Here is a 23,614-nt window from a genome sequence, read left to right on the forward strand (position 1 = left end):
CTTGTGGGCTGAGCTCTGGGGGCTGCACACCTGTCATGGAGAGCTGTTTTATATTGGGCAGTCACTGCATGGAGTTAGTGGCTGCCAGGGAGTGGGAGGGAGTTCCCCAACTTGGTATCTGTCCAGCCAGTGTTCCAAACTTGGAGTTGCCCTAACTAAAGATGGTGACAAACCCAAGATGAAAACAGCTGCTTTCAGTGATGGGATGTTGGGTCAGGTGGGGCTGGGCTGTGGCGTTGAGCCATGTGTTCAGAGATACAGCTCCGTGGTGTGCAGTGTTGTGGCTGATGGTTGCTTCCATACCCTGTATGATGTCCCTAGGTTTAGGCAGGCTACCATGTGTAGAGGACTATGGCAGCTGCAGAGTCCCAAGATGGAGGTGACCAGGGGAAATCCCATATTGGTAAATGGGGGTCCACACAGGATGGAAGCTGGAGTTCCTGAGCATGGGTGTCCTGTGTGGGAGCAGCTGTTGGGAGTCCTTTATCACTTGCAAAGAAACAGTATTTCCACTACTTGAATCCTAGTTCTGGAACGACACAGAATGCAGCCTCCCTGTAGCCTGCCATCTTGAATCCGCCTCAAAGCCCTCATTTTAAATGATAATAAGAATGTTGGAGAACTAACTTTAAAAACATTAGTAAATCAAGGTGTATATTTTAAATAGAAGACAATTGGGTATACTTGAAACTTTGGCTGCACAGGCATTAGGAAATTATGTTGGTGATGCATGATTATTAAAATATTAATTTCATGCAAAATATTTTAGAAATGTACCTCTACTTATGAATATACAAAATAGTCCTATTGGAATAATTGATAAGATTTAGTATTTTAAAAATTTTCAGTATATTTCATAAAATTTGAACTTAATAATCTAAACTCTCTTTTAGAAAATGTTCTTACCTTTCGTTTACAAGATCCAAGTGACTAAAAAGTTTAAGTATATCAAAAATTGTAGCAATATAGAAAATGGTGTGTACATGTCACATTGTGGTGTGAAAAGAAACTACTAATGCTCTTTTTTAGCTCTTGTTTTTTGAATTTCTATGCTGTGGTTATAATACATATTTATGATGTTGGTACAATAGCATGTCTATATAATAGAATTAATGTATTTTAAAGATTAACTTATAATATTATACAAACATAAAATGAACATGTCAGTTATTTTACTTAACTCATTACTTAACAAAAGGAATCATTAAGTTATCTGAATCAGTTCAAAGGAGATTGTAAATATTAGAAATTGAGGCATAAAAGGATGCTGAAAGAAAAAAGTGCTTAACAGATGAAAAACTGACTCTTTGATAGTGCATAGTAAGGTAAGACATCAGAAAAAAATCCCCTGCAAGTGTATGAATGAGATTCATTTGCATTGCTATGGATTACCTATATATTGTATACAATAAAGCGTAAAGATATTCAAAGTTCCTGGGCTGTATAAAATCAGCAAATGCTACCTGGAAGAATTTATTAGACACAATTACAAGGAATCTATATTGAGCATCTCAATGTCGCTCATAATTTTTCTTTTCTTTTTTTTTAATTAAAAAAATTTTTTAGTTGTTGATGGAACTTTATTTTATTTACTTATTTTTATGTGGTGCTAGGAATTGAACCCAGTGCCTCACGTGTGAGACAAGCACTCTACCGCTGAGCTACAACTCCAGCCCCTCATAATTTTTCTTGATAATTATTTGATATATGTTTAATAACCCTTTATATAGTAACACATCAACAAACTCTTAGAGAGTGTTACTTTGGACTAGAGATGGGCAAACATTTTTTTGTAAATGTCAAGATTGTGAATATATTAATATAAGTTAGGCCATATAACTTCCTGTTGCATTTTTAAAAAATTATAAGCTTTTAAATATGTGGAAAATATTCTTCATTCATGAGAGGTATGCAAAGAGGTCTAGAGCTGGAAATCTGTGTGAGATATAGCTGCAGAACCCCTGTTCAAGATCAGAAGTCCATAACATTGAATGCCTGGGATGGGCCAAGAGAACCATGTGTGACAGAGCCAGGTGCACCTCGGCAGGGTCAGCGGCACTTCCATTTTACACACTTTCTTTCACACAGTAGGCTTTAAAAACAGCCAAGGAATGACGGAATCTTAAAGAAAGAATGAAGGAATTTGTAGTGTAAGGCCAGCCATAAAATGGTACCTGGATCATAATACTGGAAGAAGAATTTGAACGGCTTTTCGTAGATTTGCTTTGAGAGGAAAATGGGCTCTAGAAGTCAGTATGAACGGATACCCAAAGCTATCAGAGTGGACAGGCAGAGACAAAAGGGAATTTCAAGAACAAATAGTAATCCTGGAGTTAAAGCCAACCATTTTTCCCAGGGTGTGTGGCAAGGAAAAAAGAATCTTGGGTCTTTGGCTGCTCAGATCCTAGAGTCTGACACTCTTCCCTCATTTTCTTCTGGTTATTCACTTTGAGCTTCCAGGACAGAAAATAACTGTGAGAAGACAAATCAGAAGAAAGAAAATAACAAGTGGGTTTTGTGACCACTAGAGAGAAGAAGACATAATAACCAAAATGCGTGACCTAATATTTATCAAGACAAGTCCCAAGCTTTCGGTAATGCAGATCAGTAGAATTGCAACTCTCATATTTTTGATATGATATCTATGACAAATGCTGATTTGCTTTATTCAATGTAGAACTCTATCTCTTGCATTTATAATACTATAATTCTTCTGTTGATGCATACTCTCTTTCCCTTCTATTGCAAATTATATTATTTTTAAATGAGAAGTTATTGGGAAAAAATGGTCAGTATTCTTGAGGGTAAAACTCTGTGAACTAGTCAACGTGCCTCTCATGAAATGATTTGGAAGCTTGTTTTCTTAGATGAACTCAGCTACTGAATCCCTTCATTTAGGTCACATAGTGGGTCACTTTCAGAAAGCTAATGCAGCAGGGCAGTAATTGATGTGTCTAAGGAAAATGATGAATTAATCTAAAAGTTGAAAGGCTGTCAAATCAATTCCTAATTGATGTGCTACTGATGGTTCCAGATTCAAGGAATGACATTATATTTACTTTGTTCAGTAACTTTGGCTTCAAATACATTTATTTTGTTTTGTAAAATGTTTAATATTAAAACTCAGTCCCTATTGCAGTGTTTGTCATATGCTTATAAATGTGTCAAGTGGATAAGTCCATTCATGCATTTATACTTCCATTTTCATTACATAAATTTGAATATATATCTTAATATTTAATTCCTACATCTCCCATTTATTTGTGTAACAAGGCAAATGCTATAAATCTTTAGTGTTATTGGAGTCTCATATTATCCTTTAAAATTTCTATGTGTACCAGACAAATGATATGGTGTCCCATATCAGTTTAAAATGCAATTTTTGACATTTTAATCATTCATATTTTGTTTTATAATTTCATAATATAAATCATTACATTCAAGTACAAAATGATGTCTTTCTGCTTTTGATATGACTAGCATACTAGACTAGTAATAACCCACTATTTATTAAAGCATGATTAGCAATATGCATAAAAGTGATTTTTTGATTTAAAGGATAAGAAAAATATTTACATTTCAAGTTAAGATGTCATAAAACTGTAGTCACAAAAGTTTTTTTAATTTTTTAAATTAAAACTACATTAATAAAAACCCAAGCAATTTGAACCGACCTGAAACATTTATTATTTTTGACTTTTTACTCAATTGAAATCACAGAACATAAAATTAATTATTTTAAACTGAAAAATTAGTGGCATTAACTACTTTCACATTGTGTAGCCACCACCTGTACCTAATTCAAAAAGCATGTTTATTGCTCCCAAAGGAACCCCCCAGGGAGCTGTATGTGCTAAGGACTTGCTCCTCCTCCCAGCCCTGGCAGTCACCACTGATGGCATTGAGCCCACTTTTGCTTGCATATTGGCATTTGTACACCTTCTGTGCAGAAATTACACTTAAACACTTTGTGTGTATTGGGCTGTTTGTAGTTTTTTTTTTGTTGTTGTTGAATTATACGAATTCTTCATATATTCTGGACACCAAGCTATGGTAAGAGATATGACTTGTGAACATTTCCTCCCAGCTTTATGCTGTATTTTTACTTCTCAGTAGTGTCTTTCAGTGCATGCTGTTTTGCATTTTGATGAATCCCAATCTATTTTTTCCTTTCATTGTTTGTGTTTTCTTATCTAAGAATCCATTGCTGAATCCAAGATTTATCCCTACGTTCTCTTCCAAGACCTCTGCATTTTTTCCTGTTATATTTAGATCATTGATCCACTTTAGTTAATTTTTGCATATGGTGTGAGATTGCACTATAGCTGTTATTTTGCATGTGGATATTCTGTTGCTTCAGCAGCAATTTTGTACAGTTTATTCTTTCTGCCTTCAAATGATCTTGGCATCTTTTAAAAAACAATTTGCCCATAGATGGATAGGCTTATTTCTGGATGCAATTCCATTATGTTGGCATATATATTTTTCTGTGAGTACCTACACTTTTTAGATTGTTATTCATTTGTTGAAAGTTTTGAAATCAGGAAGTGTTAAATTTTCCAGTTTTTGCTCTTCTGTTTTCAATATCATTTTGGAAATCCAGCCCTGTTAAAAATTATCGTGAAAACATTTGCCATTTGTTTTTTTTGGAGGGGGGGATTGGCTAATTTCACTTAGCATTATCTTCTCCAACTGCATCCAGTTACCTGCAGATGCCATGATTTAATTCTCTTTTATTGCTGAGTAACATTCCATTGTGTATATATGCCACATTTTTTAGTCCATTCATCTACTGAAGGGCATTTAGGTTGGTTCCACAGTTTAGCTATTGTGAATTGTGCTGCTATAAACATTGATGTGGCTGTGTCCCTGTAGTATATTGTTTTTAAGTCCTTTGGGTATAGACCAAAGAGAGGGATAGCTGGGTCAAATGGTGGTTCCATTCCCAGTTTTACAAGGATTCTCCATACTGCTTTCCATATTGGCTGCACCAGCTTGCAGTCCCACCAGCAGTATATGAGTGTGCCTTTTTCCCCACATCCTTGCCAACACTTATTGTTGTTTTTCTTCGTAATAGCTGCCATTCTGACAGGAGTAAGATGGTATCTTAGAGTAGTTTTGATTTACATTTCTCTAATTGCTAGTGATGATGAACATTTTTTTCATATATTTGTTGATTGATTGAATATCCTCTTCTGAGAACTGTCTGTTCATGTTCTTGGCCCATTTATTGATTGGGTTATTATTATTATTTTTTTTGGTGTTTAGATTTTTGAGTTCTTTATATATCCTATAGATATAAGGTGACTGACTCATAGTGGGGTCGGGGGAGGGAGCATGGGCGGAATAGACAAACTCTAGATAGGGCAGAGGGGTGGGAGGGGAAGGGAAGGGGCAGGGGGTTAGCAATAATGGTGGAATGTGATGGACATCATTATCCAAAGTACATGTATGAAGACATAATTGATGTGAACATACTTTATATACAGAGATATGAAAAATTGTTCTCTATATGTGTAATAAGAATTGTGATGCATTACGCTGTCATGTATTTAAAAAATAAAAGCAATTAAAAATAGAAAATAAAAATAAATTTTATGAAACAAAAAAATTAATGTGAATCTGAGGATCAGCATTGTCACGTTTGCAAACAAAGACTGGTGGGATTTTGATAGGGACTGCACTGAAGATGCAGAGTACTTTGGGGAGTACTGATGGTTTAACAATACTAAGTGTTCTTACCTGTGAATATGGGATGTCACTTCCACTTATTTTAGCAATGGGTTATCATTTTCAGTGTATAAATTTTCACTGCCTTGTTTAAATTTATTTCCACATAATTTATTCTTTAGGACGGTACTGGAAATAGGATTTGTTTTTTAATTAATTTTTGGATGGTTCTTTGCTCAGGTATAGAAGGACAACTAATTTACATGTGTTCACCTTGTTCCCTGCAACTTTGCTGGATTTGTTTATCAATAAGATTTTTTTAATGGTCTTTTGTTGGTTTTCAGTTGTTGTTCTTGGTGTTTTCCATATATAAGATCTTTATCAGTGAGTAGGGATAGTTTTACATCAGCCTTTGCAGTTTGGGTGTTTTCTTTCCTGGAGTCTCTGGCTAAAATCTGCCATCACTGTTGGACAGCAGAGGTGGAAGCCAGCTGTCTCAGGGAGACAGCTTTAAGGCTCCACTGTGGATTATTAGGTCAGCTGTGGGTTTTCATATGTTGCTCACTATGTTGAGAAAATTCCTCCCAACCTTTTTTCTAGTTTATTGAGGATTTTCTTTTCTCTCCTTATGGTTGTTGGACTTTGTCCAATGCTTTTTTGCATCAACTGAGATGATGATGTATTTTTTTCCCCTTAATTCTATTAATGTGGTGTTCTTTGGTAGGTGTTTTTTTCTGTTTTGTTTTGTTCGGCAGTGCTGTGAGTGAACCCAGGACCCTGTGCAAGCCCGGCACACTCTCTACCAGTGAGCTACATCTTCAGCCCTGATGTATTTAATGTGATTGATTTTCTTACCACCCTGGCATTCTTGGATGTATCATATTCACTCCTAATGTAAAATTCTTTCATGATGTTGCTAATTTTTTTTTGCAACTATTGTGTTTAGGATCTTTACATCATTCATAAAGTATGTTAGAGGTAGATTTATTTCCTTGTGTTGTCTGACTTTGGATCAGGGTAATGCTGAGCATTAAAGGACAAGAAAAGATGCCACAGAGATTTCTTACCATACTCAAGTTGTTTTTTTTTTTTTTTTTTTTTTTCTGGATGCAGTGATTCCTTGACTCTGGAAACCTGTGACTGTGTTCCAGAATTCCAACACAGTTGATTGCACCTACTTCCCTTAATTTTTATACGCTTGAAGCTACCTACTTTGCCATATTTTGCTGGCATCCTGTGGCATACATTATTTGTCTTAGGAAAAACTGGATAAATATCTCCAAAGCCTCTGTATGCTTTCTGTTTACTTAGGCCACCTCATGATTTAGCTGGAATTTTGTATAGATGACATTGCCTTTAAAAAAAATACATTTTCCTCTGACTTTTTAAAGATACAGCATCTGTTATTATGATAATCACAACTTACTGTGAAGGAAATCAGTGTGATAGGTTTTGCTCCTTATTAAGTTCAAATAATGATATCTATTAAAATTGCTATAGCATGCAGTGATTTAACATGGAATGCGATCCATAGTTGTACATATAAAATTCATATCTTTGAGTTTCACTTAAATTTACTGATTTGTGTGTTTGTATACTACTCTTCAATATGTTAGTTTTGTTTAAATGGATCTGCATGTATTTATCTAGATCAGATTTGTAATATGGCTGCTGTAGTTGGCAATCAGTACATGTTAGGTAATGATTGATGGTTCATGCTTGCTCACACTGGAATAGAACTGAGTGAGGTGGTGCATACCTGTAATCCCAGCAATTTGAGAAACTGAGGCAGGAGGACTGCAAGTTTGAGGCCATCCTCTGCGTCTTAATGAAGGCCTCAATAGCTTAGTGGGACCCTATTTTAACATAAAAAGTAAAGAGGGCTGGGAATGTGATTCAGTGGTAAGATGCCCTGTTGGTTGAATCCCCAGTACCACAAGTAAATAAATAAGTAAGTTGTATGCACTGGAATCTCCACAGTGACTAATTTGAACAGATTGCTTTTACCCCATCTATGTGGCACCAAAGATAAATTTTCACATGGCAGAAAACAAACAAAGAATGACTAAAGAGAAGAGGAGAAAGAAAGAAAAATAAGTGGAGGAAGGAGGAAGAAATTAGAAGGAATAAAGGAAACAAAAAGTAAAGGAAAGTGGAACAAAAGAAAAATAGAGCAGTTAAGCAATTAATACATTATAGGATCTGTTTTTGTAAACTTTTAAATAAAAGTTTAAACTATTTTCTTCTCAGAATAGTTATTTTCATCAATATGTCTTTCTTCCCAAATGTTAAATAAATATCTAAATTAAATGTGAATTATTCCTTACTAGACATGATTGCCCAATGATGTGGAGCCAGTTTCTCCAAGTCATGCTTTAACATATTTTTGTTCAAAAGGTAAAAACATATACTTTGGGAGACTATGTTAGATATGAAGGAACTTCATGTTATTTTGTCACTAAAGTGATGCCACCAATTCTTTTAAGTAGATATAGAATGTGGCTGAAAAAAACTCTGATTCCAAGTTTATTAGAATGCAGTATATTTAAAAAATGGTTGTTGATTAGTTCAGAGGTTGTGAAGTCAGTTCATAAGTCAACCCACAGAAGTCAAGGCCTTCCAGCTATGTGCAGGTGTTCAGCTTCATTTTTGATGGTGATACGTACCATGATAGCCTGAAAATAAGACAGGGCCAGCTGAATATAGGGGCAGTAACAGTGCATCTCCAGGGACTTAAGTAGCTGCTGAACCTCAGCAGCTTCTTCAGTTACTTTGTGATATTTGACATTCACTTTATCTTTCTTTTTACATAAGACTTAATTGGAAAAAACCCAGATAAAAATTATTTTGGGGAGGGGTGATGCAGGTAAATAGATTACTTTGTATAAATTTTTATATAAAAATAGGAAAATGGTTAAATTTTAATGAAAACCAGTTAGTGTGCAAAATGTACAGAACCTTCTTAGAATTTTTAGGTAGTGTGGCAGAATGGTGTGAGCATCGATTAGTATTAAATGAATTTGGCTAAGGTTGATTTCCTCATGGTAGTAAGGCCTATTAAAACATGAAAGTAGAATGCAATTTTATTTATCATCTTCATTCATCATCATCAGTCATTGTGGACTGAATTGTGCTTTACTACTGAGCTACAACCCTAGGCCTTTGTATTCTTTATTTTTAGACAGGGTCTTGCTAAGTTGCTGTGGGTCTCATTTAATTGCTGAGGCTGACCTTGAACTTGTGGTCCTCCTGTGTCATCTTCCTGAGTCACTGAGAGTGCAGGTATGTGCCACCATGCCCAGATAGAACAATTTAATTTTATATTACTTCCTAAATTTACAAAGCTTTAGTAATGACCTAAGGAAAGCGAGAAGACCTTCTAGGGGTCACGAGAGAGCTTCTAGTGCAACAGACATAGGTGCATATGCTGAAGGCTCACAAGATGTATGGCTTCTTAAGAAGCATGTGGTCCTGAGAAGTATTTATAGGAAGTCTACTCTTTCTGCCTAGAAATGAAACAAAAAATGCAAGGCTGGTTCCACTCTAGAAGACTCTACATGTTTTAGAAGCAATTCAGAAGGTAGTGCTGGGTCTGTATCCAAATTACATGGTTTGGAGCTGCTGTAGCTTCCTTAGAATCCCTTAATTTATTGTGAACCAGGGATAAGAATTGTATTAGAACCAAATGGGGAAAGAATTTGAGAGGTTGGAATAGAGAAATGAAAATTAGTTCTGGGAGCTAAATTTCAGTGTAAGTCTACTTAATATTATCAACCCAATCAATACCATTTGGTATTGTCAGAGTTATTACTGGGTATGATGGCACAGGCCTATAATCCCTGTAGCATGGGAGGCTGAGGCAAGAGGATCCCTAGTTCAAAGCCAGCCTCAGCAATGACAAGGTGCTAAGAAACTCAGTGAGACCCTGGCTCTAAAGAAAATACAAATAGGACTGATGATGTGGCTCAGTGGCCAAATGCCCCGAGTTCAATCCTTGGTACTCTCCTCCTCTTTCCCCCCAACCAAAAAAAAAAAAAAAAAAAAAAGCAGAGCTATTACTGAACGCAATAAAATATTTTGTAAATCTTTTTAAGAACAACAGTATGATACATACCAAAATCACTACATTTTTCTTTGCATGCACAAAGCATTTTTCTTAATTTATTCACATCATTCAGCTACTTGATTAATTTTGCAATTTGAATCTGGAGAGAACTTCTACAAGTTAAATTAGTTGTACATGGTGTCAGTCCTAGGTTATAGAAAAGCACCTGATAAACCTATTAAAAAGAAAATTTTATTAAAGTGTTTTGATAATCTGTAAACACCACTCCATAAGTACTATTTTAGACAGCATTTTAGATATAAAAGATACAATTACATATAAAAAATGTACATCAAAACATTTATGTTCTGTCCAATCCTTTTGACTTACTATCTAACCCAGATGTTCTCAAAATGTGAAGCTTACATTAGTAGTAGCAGCAAATGCCCTGTCTCAGACCTCCTCTATCAGAAACTCCAGGTTTGTAGGTAGACTGTATTTTAACAAGCTCTACAGGTGGAACCTGATGCCAATGAACACCTGAGAGCCACTGACCTAGCCTATATACCTGCGTGTGCTGGCAGTGTCTTCATTGTGTTGTTAATGTGGGTCCTTTTCTAACATTGTCTTGGTTGTTTTATTATACAATGGAAGAGCTACTGGTTAACTTGTGGTTCAACTTACATGTCACAAGAACATTGGACTTATTGAAATATGAAAGGATGATGCTCTTATTCTGGGTTTGGGCTGAATATTTGAGTACTTTTGGCCAAGTGATACACTGTGTTCATAATTTTTAAAAGAATAGCTTGCTTTAAATAGCTGAAATACCTTCTACTACCAAATCCCATGATTCCATTGTGCTTTCCAAAATTTAGCTACTGAGTTTAAAAAATAGCACTAATTTGGGTTCATGAAGGCAGTGTAATATTTCCTTGAATTTCAGTTTATTTTTAATAAAATGGCTGTTTGCTTCTGATACAGTTGAGAATACCCTATCCAATTGCTGGATTTATTTCTTTTTAATTCACACAGTTAAACTTAATATGGTTATTGACATAATTGAGAGATTTTTCATTTAATATTTCTCTGCTACTGGCCATCACTTTCTGTTTCCCTATCATTTTATTATGCTTAATTTAATGGTATTTAAATCCCTGTAGCATTTGGCAGCCTCTCAATTTCTCTCTAAATGATAGGAAATCAGAGAAGAAAAAGCATCAATATTTCAGTAACAAGCAAAAATCATCTCTTTGCTTTTTAACCAACTTTGATTTAAAATTCTATTACATAGTCTTTTTAAAAAAAGATTTTGTGGTGATGGTTCTACTTACATACAAAGTGAATAGGAAGTCAGTAAAGTTAAAGACTGATTCTAGACCACATTGCTGTTTCACATTCACTTCTTATTCCATCATGCTAAAATCAGATCACCACATGTATGTCCAGCAAAATTTACAGGGTGAAGAAAACAAATGGAATTTAGAGACAAGTGCTTTATCTGATTCCTTATCTCCCACAGGGGCATTTCTTAAATCTGTATTTTCTTTTTATCTCTACCAGATAGGGTATTTTATATAATAAAAATTTAGAATTAGTAGACATATAAATTTGGGTCCCAAAAGTGTGTATATTTAAAAACAAACACATAGGTAGTTTTTTGGTGTACAAAAATCAGAAAAAAATCAGTGTTCTCAAAATACATTATAACATCTTTTGTGAAAAATGTAAATAACTAGTTTCTTTTCTCTTTTTCTTTTTTCTTTTTTTTTTTTGGTACCAGGGATTGAACTCAGGGGTGCTTAACCACTACCACTGATCTAGATTCCCAGCCCTATTTTATATTTTATTTGAGACAGGGTCTCACTAAGTTACTTAGGGTCCTATCAAGTTGCTGAGGCTGGCTTTGAACTCAAGATCTTCCTGCCTTAGCCTCCTGAACTGCTGGAATTACAGGGGTGTGTCACCACGCCTGGCACTTCTTTATTATGGGAAAGGTAGATTGTTATTTCTAACTTGGGATTATTAAGTGTGTGCATATCTGTGTGTGTGTGTGTGTGTGTGTGTAAGTTCAGTGAGGGCAGTGATTGGAACATGTATTTTTGTGACTGGTAATTTCAAATAATATATTTTTACAAATGTATAATATACCTTAGAGTTATATTTAAATAGATGTCACTAATAAAATATATTTTCCAACTTGCTGTACCCACATTTGAAAATCTGGTTCTCTTTTCTGGAGGCAAGGTGGTGGCTGCTGGTGGTATTGTCCTTGGCAGAGTCTGAAGATGCAGGGGAATTTGAGAAGCTTGTCAGGCCAAGGTGAGGCAGGTGCAGGGATTGGGAGCATATGGGCAAATAATTAACTGTCTTGAGTCTGTATTGCAAAAATAATTTTACCTTAAGCCAGTTAAAATTAATTATGCTTAGTGAAGCTAGCCAATCCCTAAAAAACAAATACCAAATGTCTTCTTTGATATAATGAGAGCAACTAAGAACAGAGCAGGGAGGAAGAGCAGGAAGAAAAGATTAACATTAAACAGATACATGAGGTGGGATGGAAAGGGAGAGAAAAGGGAAATTGCATGGTAATGGAGGGAGACCCTCATTGTTATACAAAATTACATATAAGAGGTTGTGAGGGGAATGGGAAAATAAACAAGGAGAGATATGAATTACAGTGGATGGGGTAGAGAGAGAAGATGGGAGGGGAGGGAGGGGGGATGGTAGAGGATAGGAAAGGTAGCAGAATACAACAGTTACTAATAGGGCATTATGTAAAAATGTGGATGTGTAACCGATGTGATTCTGCAATCTGTATTTGGGGTAAAATTGGGAGTTCATAACCAACTTGAATCTAATGTATGAAATATGATATGTGAAGAGCTTTATAATGTTTTGAACAACCAATAAAAAAAAATTAAAAAAAAAAAATTAATTATCCTACCTATGCCAGATAAAATTAATTTAATTTCTCACAAAGAAACTGTTTATTTGGCACAATTGGGGTGGATATAACTGGTATATTTTTGACCCTTGTGAGCCTATCATAATTAATATGTTGTTGTTTGGCTATATTTACTATAGAGGAAAAATAAAGAATGTTTGGATTAAAAAATTTTAAAAAAAACTTTGATGTATCCTTTTCTCCAGGGAATTGTTTGAGTTATTAATGTTTTCTATCTCATCTTTATATCTCAGTGAGTCACTACTTATTAGCCTGACCTGTACATATGAAAAATGCTGCTTTCATTATTTATTATTATATTTGTCTTATCTACTTTTTTACCAAACAACATGTAATTCATTTTAAGGGAAAGCCATTTTAAGCCAGTTTTTAGTTTTAATAGTTGTAAAGGAAATATATATGAAGGTGTTTTCAAACTGATGTAAAAATGTTGCAGTTTTTTTTTTTTTCCTGTGATGTAGGGGCAGTGTGAGTTTTCAACTATTGCAATCTCTCTCATTACTTATTTCACATGTGTTAGCAAGATATAATCCACAAAGAACACAAGAAAAATGTATGACATAATTTTATAAAAGATGCACAATATGTTCTTAGATATAAGAAATTTCATGTAAATTCAGATAGCATCTACTATCATTTGTTTATCGAATTATCTAACAAATAACTGGTGGGAAGGGAGGGATGGGAAAGACTGATCAATGGCTATAAAATTGCAGTTAGGAATAAAAAGTTCTAGTATGCTTTTGCAGAGTAGGATGACCTTGATTAATATGAATTGTCGACTTGATTGAATTAGGAGATGCCTAAGATTAGGAGGCTTCTGGGTGTCTCAGGATGTTTCTAGGCATGATTAGTATGTGGGGCAGCAAACCGAGGCAGAGACCCATCTTAAATATTACCAGCATCATCCAGTAGGTTGGGAGCCTGTGTGGAAGACAAGGAGAAAGAACAAGGAAGCAGCAGCAGCTGAGAGCTTGATTCTTAAGCAAGTTCTTTTTTTTTTTTAACTTTCAAAATAAAATTTTTTTCCAAAATATTTTGTGTGTGTGTGTGTGTGTGTGTGTGTGAGAGAGAGAGAGAGAGAGAGAGAGTCAGACCTAGGAATATATAAAGAATATATGGAGTACCTATATTTAATGTGAAACAATTTTATATCTTTTTGTAATCTCTGCCACATCCTCTTCTGCTGCCTTGCTCTGGTCTGTGTCTTCATAATACATTACTTGGGTTGTTGGAAATAGTGCTGTAATTGATATCTTTCCCCTCCAGGGTTTCTCACATTCAAGTCAGACTACCTGAGACTATAGGATTAAATTTCCTGAAATTCAGCTCTGATCTCATAGCTTTCTAATTCAGATATTTTTGATAGGTAACAGATGTGAGCTATGGGAACATGAGTTTAAGGAGATAATTCTATAAACTGGGCCCACCATGCTAACCCCCACATGCTTCCTTTTTAAAAAAAAAAATATTTATTTTTTTATTTATATATGACAGAGGAATGCATTACAATTCTTATTACACATATAGAGCACAAGTTTTCATATCTCTGGTTATATACAAAGTATATTCACACCAATTCATATCTTTATACACCTAACCCTAACCCCAAATAATACGCTACTGAATGAACAATGGGTTGCAGAAGACATCGACGAGGAGATTAAAAAATTTTTAGAGATGAATGAGAGTGCAGATATAACATATTGAAATCAGTGGGACACTATGAAAGTAGTTCTAAAAGGATAGTTCATTGCATGGAGTTCATTCCTTAAAAGAAGGAAAAGTCAACAAATAAATGACTTAACATTACATCTCAAAGCCCTAGAAAAAGAACAAATCAACACCAAAAGTAGCAGAAGACAGGAAATAATTAAATTGAGAGCTGAAATCAATGAAATTGAAACAAAAGAATTGAAAAAATTGACAGAACAAAAAGTTAGTTCTTTGAAAAAAATAAAAAATAAAATTGACAGACCCTTAGCCACACTAACAAAGAAAAGGAGAGAGAAAACTCAAATTACTAACATATGGGATGAAAAAGGAAATATCACAACAGACACTACAGAAATACAGAAGATAAATAGGAATTATTTTGAAAACTTGTATTCCAATAAAATAGAAAATATCGAAAGCATTGACAAATTTCTAGAGTCATATATTTGCCCAAATTGAATCAGGATGATATATACGATTTTAACAGATCAATTTCAAGTGACAAAATAGAAGATGCCATCAAAAGTCTACAAACTAAGAAAAGCCCAGGACTGGATGATTCACAGCCAAGTTCTACAAGACTTTTAAAGAAGAACTAATACAAATACTCTTTAATTTATTTCAGGAAATAGAAAAGGCGGGAGCACTTTGATCGAGTTCTTGATTGCTGCAGTCCTGAGGATGCCAGACTCCTGCTCCTGCACTCTTCCAAAGAAGACTCTGATCAGTGATTCTTCAGGGAATTTTTAGTCCTTTGGCCCTAGTGTTGGGTGGCATCATTGATCTCTCTTCTTCTGAGTCTCCAGATTCTTGCATTGAACAGCTACATTTCCTCCAGCCTCCAGCCTGCATTTGGCCACTGTGGGACTCTCCAGCTTCTGATTGTCTAAGCCTGTCTAACAATCCCCTTTTCATAATCCCCTTTTCATAATTACGTGTGTGTGTGTGTTAGAGTCTGTAAACAAGTCAAGATGGCGGCCTGGCATTTTGGGAAAGGGAGTGGTTTGTGAAGTAATGCCAGGGAGCCATTAAGTGTGGAGATTCCTTATTGGTTGACTGCTGTATCTAGTTTATGTTAATTAGATAAGCTGTGTGGAATGTATATATACCCCTCCTGTCCTACAATAAAAGGCTTGTACTCCTGCTGTATCAATCTACACAAGTTGCTCGTCACCCCCTGGTTATTTTGCTGCAGCCGGACTGCGGCATGTGTGTATCACCTTTTGGTTCTGTTCCTCTAAAGAATCCTAATACAGTGATAAGGATAATGTACTGAAAATTGCAGAAAAGGAGAGGAAAGGATTTTGAATGTTTTTTACCACAAAGAAATGATAAATGTTTGATGACAAATATGTTTAACCTGGTTGAAATATTACACAACATGTACTCTTTTAGTCAGCTTTTTTTCCTGCTATGACCAAAGAAACAAGAAAGATTTTAGAGGAGGAAAAGTTTATTTTGGGCCCTCCATTTCAGAGATCTGAGTTTGTAGATGGCCAACTCCATTGTTCTGTGCTCAAGATGAAACAGAACATTATGGCAGAAGGGTGTGGATGAGCAAAGCACTTCAGGACATGAGCACCAGGAAACAGAAGGCTCCTTCTGCACAGTGAGGACAAATAAAAACCCCAAAGACACGCCCCCAGCTACCTGCCTCCTCCAACCACACCCTACCTGCCTTTCGTTAACACTTAGTTGATCTATTTCAGTGATTTAATCCAATGATCAACTCACAGCTCTTATAATCTAATCAGTTCACCTCTGAAGGTTCTTGCATTGTCTAGCACATGACAATGGGTGGTACCTCTTATATAAACCTTAACTGTTTAAGTTTTTATTTAAACAAAGGACAACAAAGATAAAAAGTATTTTATCCTGGATCACTAAGAGTTTGGTTGTCAATAACAACATAGGAATACACTGGAAAGGCATGTAATATGATAAAATGCATTATTTGGAAGAATGGGGAATACTAGCCTGATGTTAGGACACTAGCACAGAACAGGCCCAACTAAAGGATGGGTTCTTCCTGGGAACCATCTGGAAGACATGAAGTCAGGATGTCCTTCTGTCTGCTGCTTTGATTGCTATAACTCAGCTGCAGGATATAAGTGGGGAGTTCCCTGTAGAACTGGGCGTACCAGCTCTGTTACTCCTCATTGCCTCTCCCCAAAATCAGTTCCAAATCAGTTTTCATGCATCATTTTAACAGCATCTGAATCATTTCTGGAGCTTGACCTATAAGAGATTCAAGGAAATGTGGATGTGCCATATCATAGAAGGGAAAATTAGAGGAAGCTGGATGGATGTGGAGATAGTCATCCATTTCAGGCCTACAGTGTAGATGGAATATCACGTTGTGATAGCTGTCTTCATGAAACTTACTGTCATGTGTAGGAGATGAAAACAAATTGGATATTATTAAGTTATAATATCAATTCCAGGAACTGGCAATTCAGATTGAGATCTAGAACAGAGTGATCCACAAGCTCCCACCCCATGTGGACTGGATGAGAGTAAGGGTCTTCCTTGCACTGGATGGAATCCAAGCTCCTGAAAGAAGACAGGGGTGTGGATGTGGTGGCATGAGCCTGGGAAGGAAAAGCTGCAGGTCTCAGTGGCTCCACAGGCTCAGTATTGCTCTTGATCCTAAATCATTAGGAAGCAAGGGAACAGCAACAACCAGACAGGGGTTTTGAAGCAGGATTTGGTTCCAAATCAGAGCTCCAGATAAAGCAGAACTGTATTTCCACCTCCTGTTTTGCTTGATTTTGTGCCTCTTGTTTTTATTTGTTTCATTGTTTTTATTTGGAAAGCCAAATTTCTTGAAAGCCACCAGTTTTCTTTTCTTTTATGAGATAGTTTTAAGTGTCTTGGGAGCAGGACAAGAGCAGTGGCATTGAGGAAGAGATACATGGAGGAAAATAGGGTTCCAGATCCCTGAGGTCTCTTTCTGTTGCAGACACTGGGCTGGTGGTAGCCATCCCCGAGAAATTCGATGATTGCAGGTGAGGGGAGGGGAGTAGCTGTGCTCAGCCAAAATTCACCTGCTGTGGGAATGGAGGGAAGGTACAGAAAGGGGTCAGAGGATTCCTAAATTAACCTCCTACCTTCTATTGGGAACAGATCTGGTGGTTATACTTAGCTGGTGTAGCTAAGGGAACTGTCATGTCATGACCTTTTTTAGTAGGCGGATCTTTAGATCTTGTTGTTCCTCTCTGTCCAAATTTATTTGCCTTAGGATTCAAATACTTTCCATCTTGTATTAAGGACTTTATTCATCAATTGAGATTTTTCTTGACATATGCTAATGAAAGAGCTAAGTTTCTTTAATTATCCAACTTGTGAAAACTTGTTATTTTTAATGTTTTAACATTCTCTGTAAAATACTGTTGACTTTTAATTTATCTAAGAATGGCAACATTTTGCTCTGTGTCTTTCTCTCTTTTTATTCTGTTAGTCAGCTATTTATTACTGGAACCAAAATACCTGACAAAAACAATTTAGAGAAGAAGTTTATTTCAGGGCTCACAGTTTTAGAAATTCAGTTCATAGTTGGCTGACTGAAATTGCTCCGGACACAAGATGAGGCAGAACATCATGGAAGAAGGGTGTGTGGAGGAGCAAGGCTAAGCTATGGCATCCAGAGAGCAGGGACTGAGAGAGAGGAAGGGATCAAGGAAAGATATAAACACCAAATGTGTACCCCCAGTGATCTACTTCCTTCAGCTATGCCCCACCTGCCTACAGTTACACCCAGTAATCCTTTCTGTTATTAATCCAGCAAATGAATTATCCCACTGATTCAGCTACAGGTCTCATAATTTAGTAATTTCACCTCTGAATGCTGTCACATAATCTTCTCCAGGAACAGCTTATTTTCAAACCATAACAGATTCCAAATGTTTTTTTCACTGTAATCACCATTCTTCACATCACAGTAGCAATACAACCTGAAAATAAACTGCTTTTACATAAAAACTGGACAAGGTGACATTTACTATCTATGAATATACTCAACCATTTTATTTGTCATATGCACACTCTGGTAATTTTTATACATGTGTGTGTGTGTACCTAGTATTTTTTCTTTTAGTACACAGAGGCACATACCTCTAAGGCAAATATGTCACTGTGGTAGACCAAATATTGACCCATCTAGCATGATAAAAAGCAATTAGAAAATGCCAAGTTTATTTATTAGAACAATGATCTTGTCACTAGAGATCAGAAGATTCTAAACTTACACAGAAACATCTACTTTATTTCTGAATAAAGTATCTACTTTATTTATGAAGGTAAAAGTTATAAAATTAATGACTTCTTGAGCACCAACACTGTACCCCTGAGCCTTTCAAGTATCTGAGTCAATATATTTTATTCTTCATTTAGGAAAATTTGAATTTGTTTGTAATTCAATGCTATCAAAATGGTTCCAGAATTTACAGCAAGTATATTTTTTGAAATATGTAGGTTTTAAAGAAATTATGGGCTGTAAACTAAAAAGTAATCTCACTCTATTGTTTCAAAAGAAAATAGGAAATTGAAAACTAATTTTGCTAATCATTAAGTAGAATAAGGAAGAGGTATTTAACTTTTTAAAAATATTATATCCCTGTTTATTTTGAGATCATGGTCATTTTTACAACATAATCTGATCTTTTGAACACAACTATAAATGAGCTCATGTTTAGCCTATTTTGGAGCCATTCTAACATGGAGTAAGGTGGGTGGCAGAGTTTTATCTTAAGTAAGGCAGGGCTCTTGACAAATAACACAATACAACATTACATCAAAACATGAAACAAACAAAGGCTTTTTTTGTGGAAAAGTGTGGTAAAATGCTTCCATGTTTTATAATGTCACCTTTAAATAGATCAGGCTGTCCTTATTACCTTCCAAAAATACATTTAAATTCCTAATATAGGGTGAAGAGTAACACAAAATTGTATATATAAAATACTGACAACAGGTTACTTTGTCCAGCTATAAAACATCAAATAACATGAATAAGTATCAACCAAATTTGTTATTTCTATACAAATCTGAGACAATTACTACTGATAATTTTAGTTTGGAGAACATCAACTTGGCAAAGTCCTCTCCTAAGCTTTACATTTAACTAATGTTAACTTTTAAAGTACAATTTTGAATCCATAGTATACAGTAACTATAATCACAGGTCTGCATGGATTAGGAAAAAATAAAAGATAGCCTTAAAACTCAAAAATTTAAGAAATTGTTAATCATCAGAAATTGATTTAATCAAAGCAAACAGATGTAAAACAGGTCTTCAAATGATAGTGTGGCCCATCTATGTCAGATACAATGTACAAAAGTGTTCATTAGTTATCTTGCCAGTAAAATTACATAAACTTTCACTTTATAAACTTTTACATAATACTTACAAAAGCCTTAGACAGATAATAATTCTCAGATGCATATATATACCTAATCACATATATTTAGGTTGTCATTTATATTATTATAATCTAAATAACATTTGTTTGCTTATCCAGTTACAAAGTAATCATTTAAGACTTTTTTAAAACAGGTACAAATCCTAATGCCTTTAAGACTTAGTTTCCCCAAGTAATAAAATCTAACAAATACAGGAAAATTATCCTGATGGGTAAGAGGAGATCTATGTTTCAGACTTTGCTTCATATTAGTTCTTTAAAGTTCAAATAACTTTAATTGACTGTGCTAATTATAGCCAATTTAATCACAATCACAAACTTTTTGAGATTTACCTTCCACAAACTGTCTGCGACTTACTTCCTTAAACATTCACAACTTCTTTACATCCTTAGTTTAGTTTTCTTTTATATTGGACTTTAGCACAAGAATATTACTTTGCCAGACAAAAATAGTTTCTTATCCAGAGACATTTCTTTTACCTTCTAATTTTACATTCTAAAGTATTTCCATACCTATAATTCTTTTTTCTTTTTTAGTTTCACACTCTTTCTTAAATTCATATTCTAAAGTAATCCTTATTAATTTTATCTGCAAATGTAATTTACAAAACAAATTTCATCCCAAGGAGAGGTTTGGAAAATCTGCCATATACAAAAATGGTCTTAATCTTTTCTCTCTCAGGTGGCAGTCAAGGGGTTGGAGTACAGGATATTTTTTAGCCTGACCTCTCTGTCTTATCATTATCACAATTCCAACAACTTTAAGTGAGTTCCCCATTGTCAATTTTACCCAGAGTCTCCTTTTGGGCTTTTTTCTTATACTCTGCATGTTGATATGTAATGGAAGAGGTCCTTTTCTTTTTCTTTTTCTTTAGGCTTCCTTGAAGATACCTTTGCAGAGACAAGGGTTTGCCTTAGTTTGTCTTTTTCTTTTTGAGTGCCATTGTTAATTCTGCCAGTCTCCCCATGCATTTAGTTTGATGGGGTACTGTTATAGTAAGAACTGCTTTCCCCAGTGATGGATTGCAAGAACTGATTTTCCCCGGGCCAAGCGGGGTGTCCTGTCAGATCTTAAAAGGGGGAAAGTATTCCTGTCCTCAGGTCATAAACAGTGCTTAAACCTAGTGCCACATCCTTTTTAGCCAGCAGCCTCCACCCTCCATGAGCAAAAGGGGCTAGAAGGCAGGGCAGAGGTTCTCTTTGGCCATTTTTCTATGGCCTAGGCTTCTTTTCTGGGAATTTTCCCAGTTTAGGGATAGTGTCCTTGACCACAGTAAGATTATCTGTAGCTGCCTGAAGCCAGGCTAAGAAACAGTGCTGGGAGTGCCAGGACTGGGTTTAAAAGATATAAATCTTGTTAACCCTTTCTTCTGGTGTGCTGCTATCCTTGCACACCAGAGGCAGTGTCTTTTGGCACTTTCAACTTATTTCCTGATGGTTCTGACCCTTATCATACAACTGCATAAATATCTCTACATATAGAATCTCTTTTATATACTTTGCCCCTGACCAACCTCAATGTCAAGATTGTATAATGATCCAGAAAAACCATTCAAAGGCAAGATTGTGTTATAGTAAACCATCTTTTTCTTAGACAGACTTATACCAATATGTGACCCATTCAGCCAAGATTTCTCTGCTCTAGAGACTATGGATAAAATCAACACAACATGGCCCTTGTCTTAAAAGACCAGTAACAGATACAAAAAAAAAAAAAAAAAGAAAAAGAGGATCACAGAAACCAGGGTTGACAGCAGATGGGAATCTTTAAAACAGACAGATCTACACATACAAATTTCTTCCACTTACTTCAAATTTGACAGACCAATTCTAACTGCAAGATTGTATAATAATCCAGAAAGCTATTCAAAAGCCAGATCATTACAGTAAAATGTTATCTTAGGCTTATAATATAGGTGGCCCTTCAACTTGCTTTACTTCTAACAGACTAACTCTAATTGTAAGATCCTACAAAAACCAAATACAGAGACAACCAGAGAGGAGACCCAAAACCTTGGCCAAGAGATGGGAACCTTTAAATTGACCAGCCAAGATCTTTCCCATGAGACTACCTATAGGATCAACACAGAATTGGCCATGTCTTAAAAGGGGTGATAATATATACAGACAAACAAAAACACAGCCAGCCAGCCAGAGGGAATTCCCAAACCCAAGGCCAACAAACAGATGAAAACAGAACAGATCAGAAGGGAGTAAATATCCCTAGGTTTTCTAGTCCCTCTTAACCATGACTCCTATACCAGTAGTGACACAGATGTTCACATAAAGAGGAACCAGACATGTGGAATCAAGGGTCTCAGTGTGCACACCAGGGGACTTACCAGAGAGCCAGGGGTGTTGAGACTTGAGTTCAGTTTCGTTTTTCTCAAAGTGGACCACTGTGGAGCTTTCTGTACCATTTAGGGAGAGAAGGCAGGAGTTCCCTGAAGCAAAAGGAGCTTCAGCAGCTATTGGGATGGTCCCTCAGTCCCTCCCTTTAACTCACAGAAACAGCTACTCTAGTTCTGCCTGAAGCAAACTCACCCATCTCCTAACTTTCCTGCAGTTGGCTCTCAACAAGTTTGCCAGCCATCTTGCATCTTCAGCATGGAAGTGGGGTTCCTTAGAAAGTCAGGACTACCCAAGAAAGCTGGAGTGGGGGCTGCTCTTGGGTTCTACCCAGGGTACCAAATTTGTTGCCTAAAGCTTGTTTGGTCCTTGTCCCTGATGCCAATCCAATAATGAGGACATGGTTTTGAGAAAAAAGAAGGAGAAGGTTTATTGCTTTGCTAGCAAAGGAGAAACACAGGGGACTCCTGCCCCAAAAGTTGTGTTTCTCAGTATTTAGCTCTTAAACACCAGATCTGATTTGTGTGTATAGAGAAAGTGACTGGGTGTTATCGTGGCTCCACGTGCAGTGTGGTTACAGCATGTGTGAATCATGGGGAACTTTTTGCATGTCTGTGCTCCAGAAAATTAGTCCTTAAAACACTTTAGAGTTTACCCCTTATGTCTGTTTTAGGGAGAAGTATTTTATGATATGTACTATTCATAAATATTATATTTATTTTTATAAATGGCATATTAATTTCACCAACCACTAGTTCCCAGTACTTACTGTATTTAAAGAGATAGTGAAGCTTTGTTATCCAGCATATATGTAAATATTTAGAAGGAATATATGCAATAGAAGAGAGAATGAAACTTTCTTATATTGAACACATTTCTAATCTTTAATAGGAATCCAGGCTCCTATGTGAACATGCCTAGGAGAGAGAAATACAGCTTTCTTATTCTTATGTATTTTTACCAAAGGCACTTGCTGAGAACCCTCCCTTGTCTCCTGCAGCTTCTGGCCCCTCCTGTTATTCCTGGATTTCTGGCAACAGCACTCTAATCTTTACCTTCATCTCCCTATCTCTGTAGTCTCTGTTTTTGTGCTTATCAAATCCCCCTTTCTTTATTCACAGAAGTGTGTCAATCAGTGAATTTAGGGCCAATTCTCAATCCAAGATCTCACCACAAGACTCTTAATTATATTGAGACTTTGCTTCCAAATAAGATCATATTCTTAGTTACTGGGATTAGGGCGTGGGTACATTTTAACAAGGAAACAATTCAACCTATTCAGTGATTAAGCGAGTATGAGGCTGGTTTGCCACACTACATAAGTGCCAAAGGTAAACAACAAACCAGGGCAGGAATATTGTAGGATAGTAAAAAAGAGATTCAACACATGGTAGACCTGTTTGCTTGTTCCCAAATCCCAAGAAGTGGTCTGTAGAACAAAGGTAG

The 23,614-nt window shown here is 35.9% G+C and overlaps 1 protein-coding gene across 3 annotated transcripts in view; it reads left to right on the forward strand.

Annotated features, from left to right (window-relative positions):
• Positions 1–23,614, forward strand: part of Ccdc102b (coiled-coil domain containing 102B) — a 197,030-nt gene that overhangs the window by 104,244 nt on the left and 69,172 nt on the right. The window contains exon 7 of one of the 3 annotated variants that reach the window (XM_046448632.2): positions 15,025–15,546. The exons of the other annotated variants lie outside the window; for them this stretch is intronic. Coding sequence (XP_046304588.1) covers positions 15,025–15,051 — 27 coding nt within the window. The 3' untranslated portion in view covers positions 15,052–15,546. Of the gene's footprint in view, positions 1–15,024; positions 15,547–23,614 lie in introns of those variants that run through there. 3 annotated transcript variants of the gene reach the window in all.

This window comes from Marmota monax, unplaced genomic scaffold (genome assembly GCF_021218885.2).
Source record: "Marmota monax isolate L192 unplaced genomic scaffold, Marmota_monax_Labrador192_F-V1.1 WCK01_AAM20220418_F8-fsc00060, whole genome shotgun sequence".
NCBI classification, from domain to species: Eukaryota; Metazoa; Chordata; class Mammalia; order Rodentia; family Sciuridae; genus Marmota; species Marmota monax.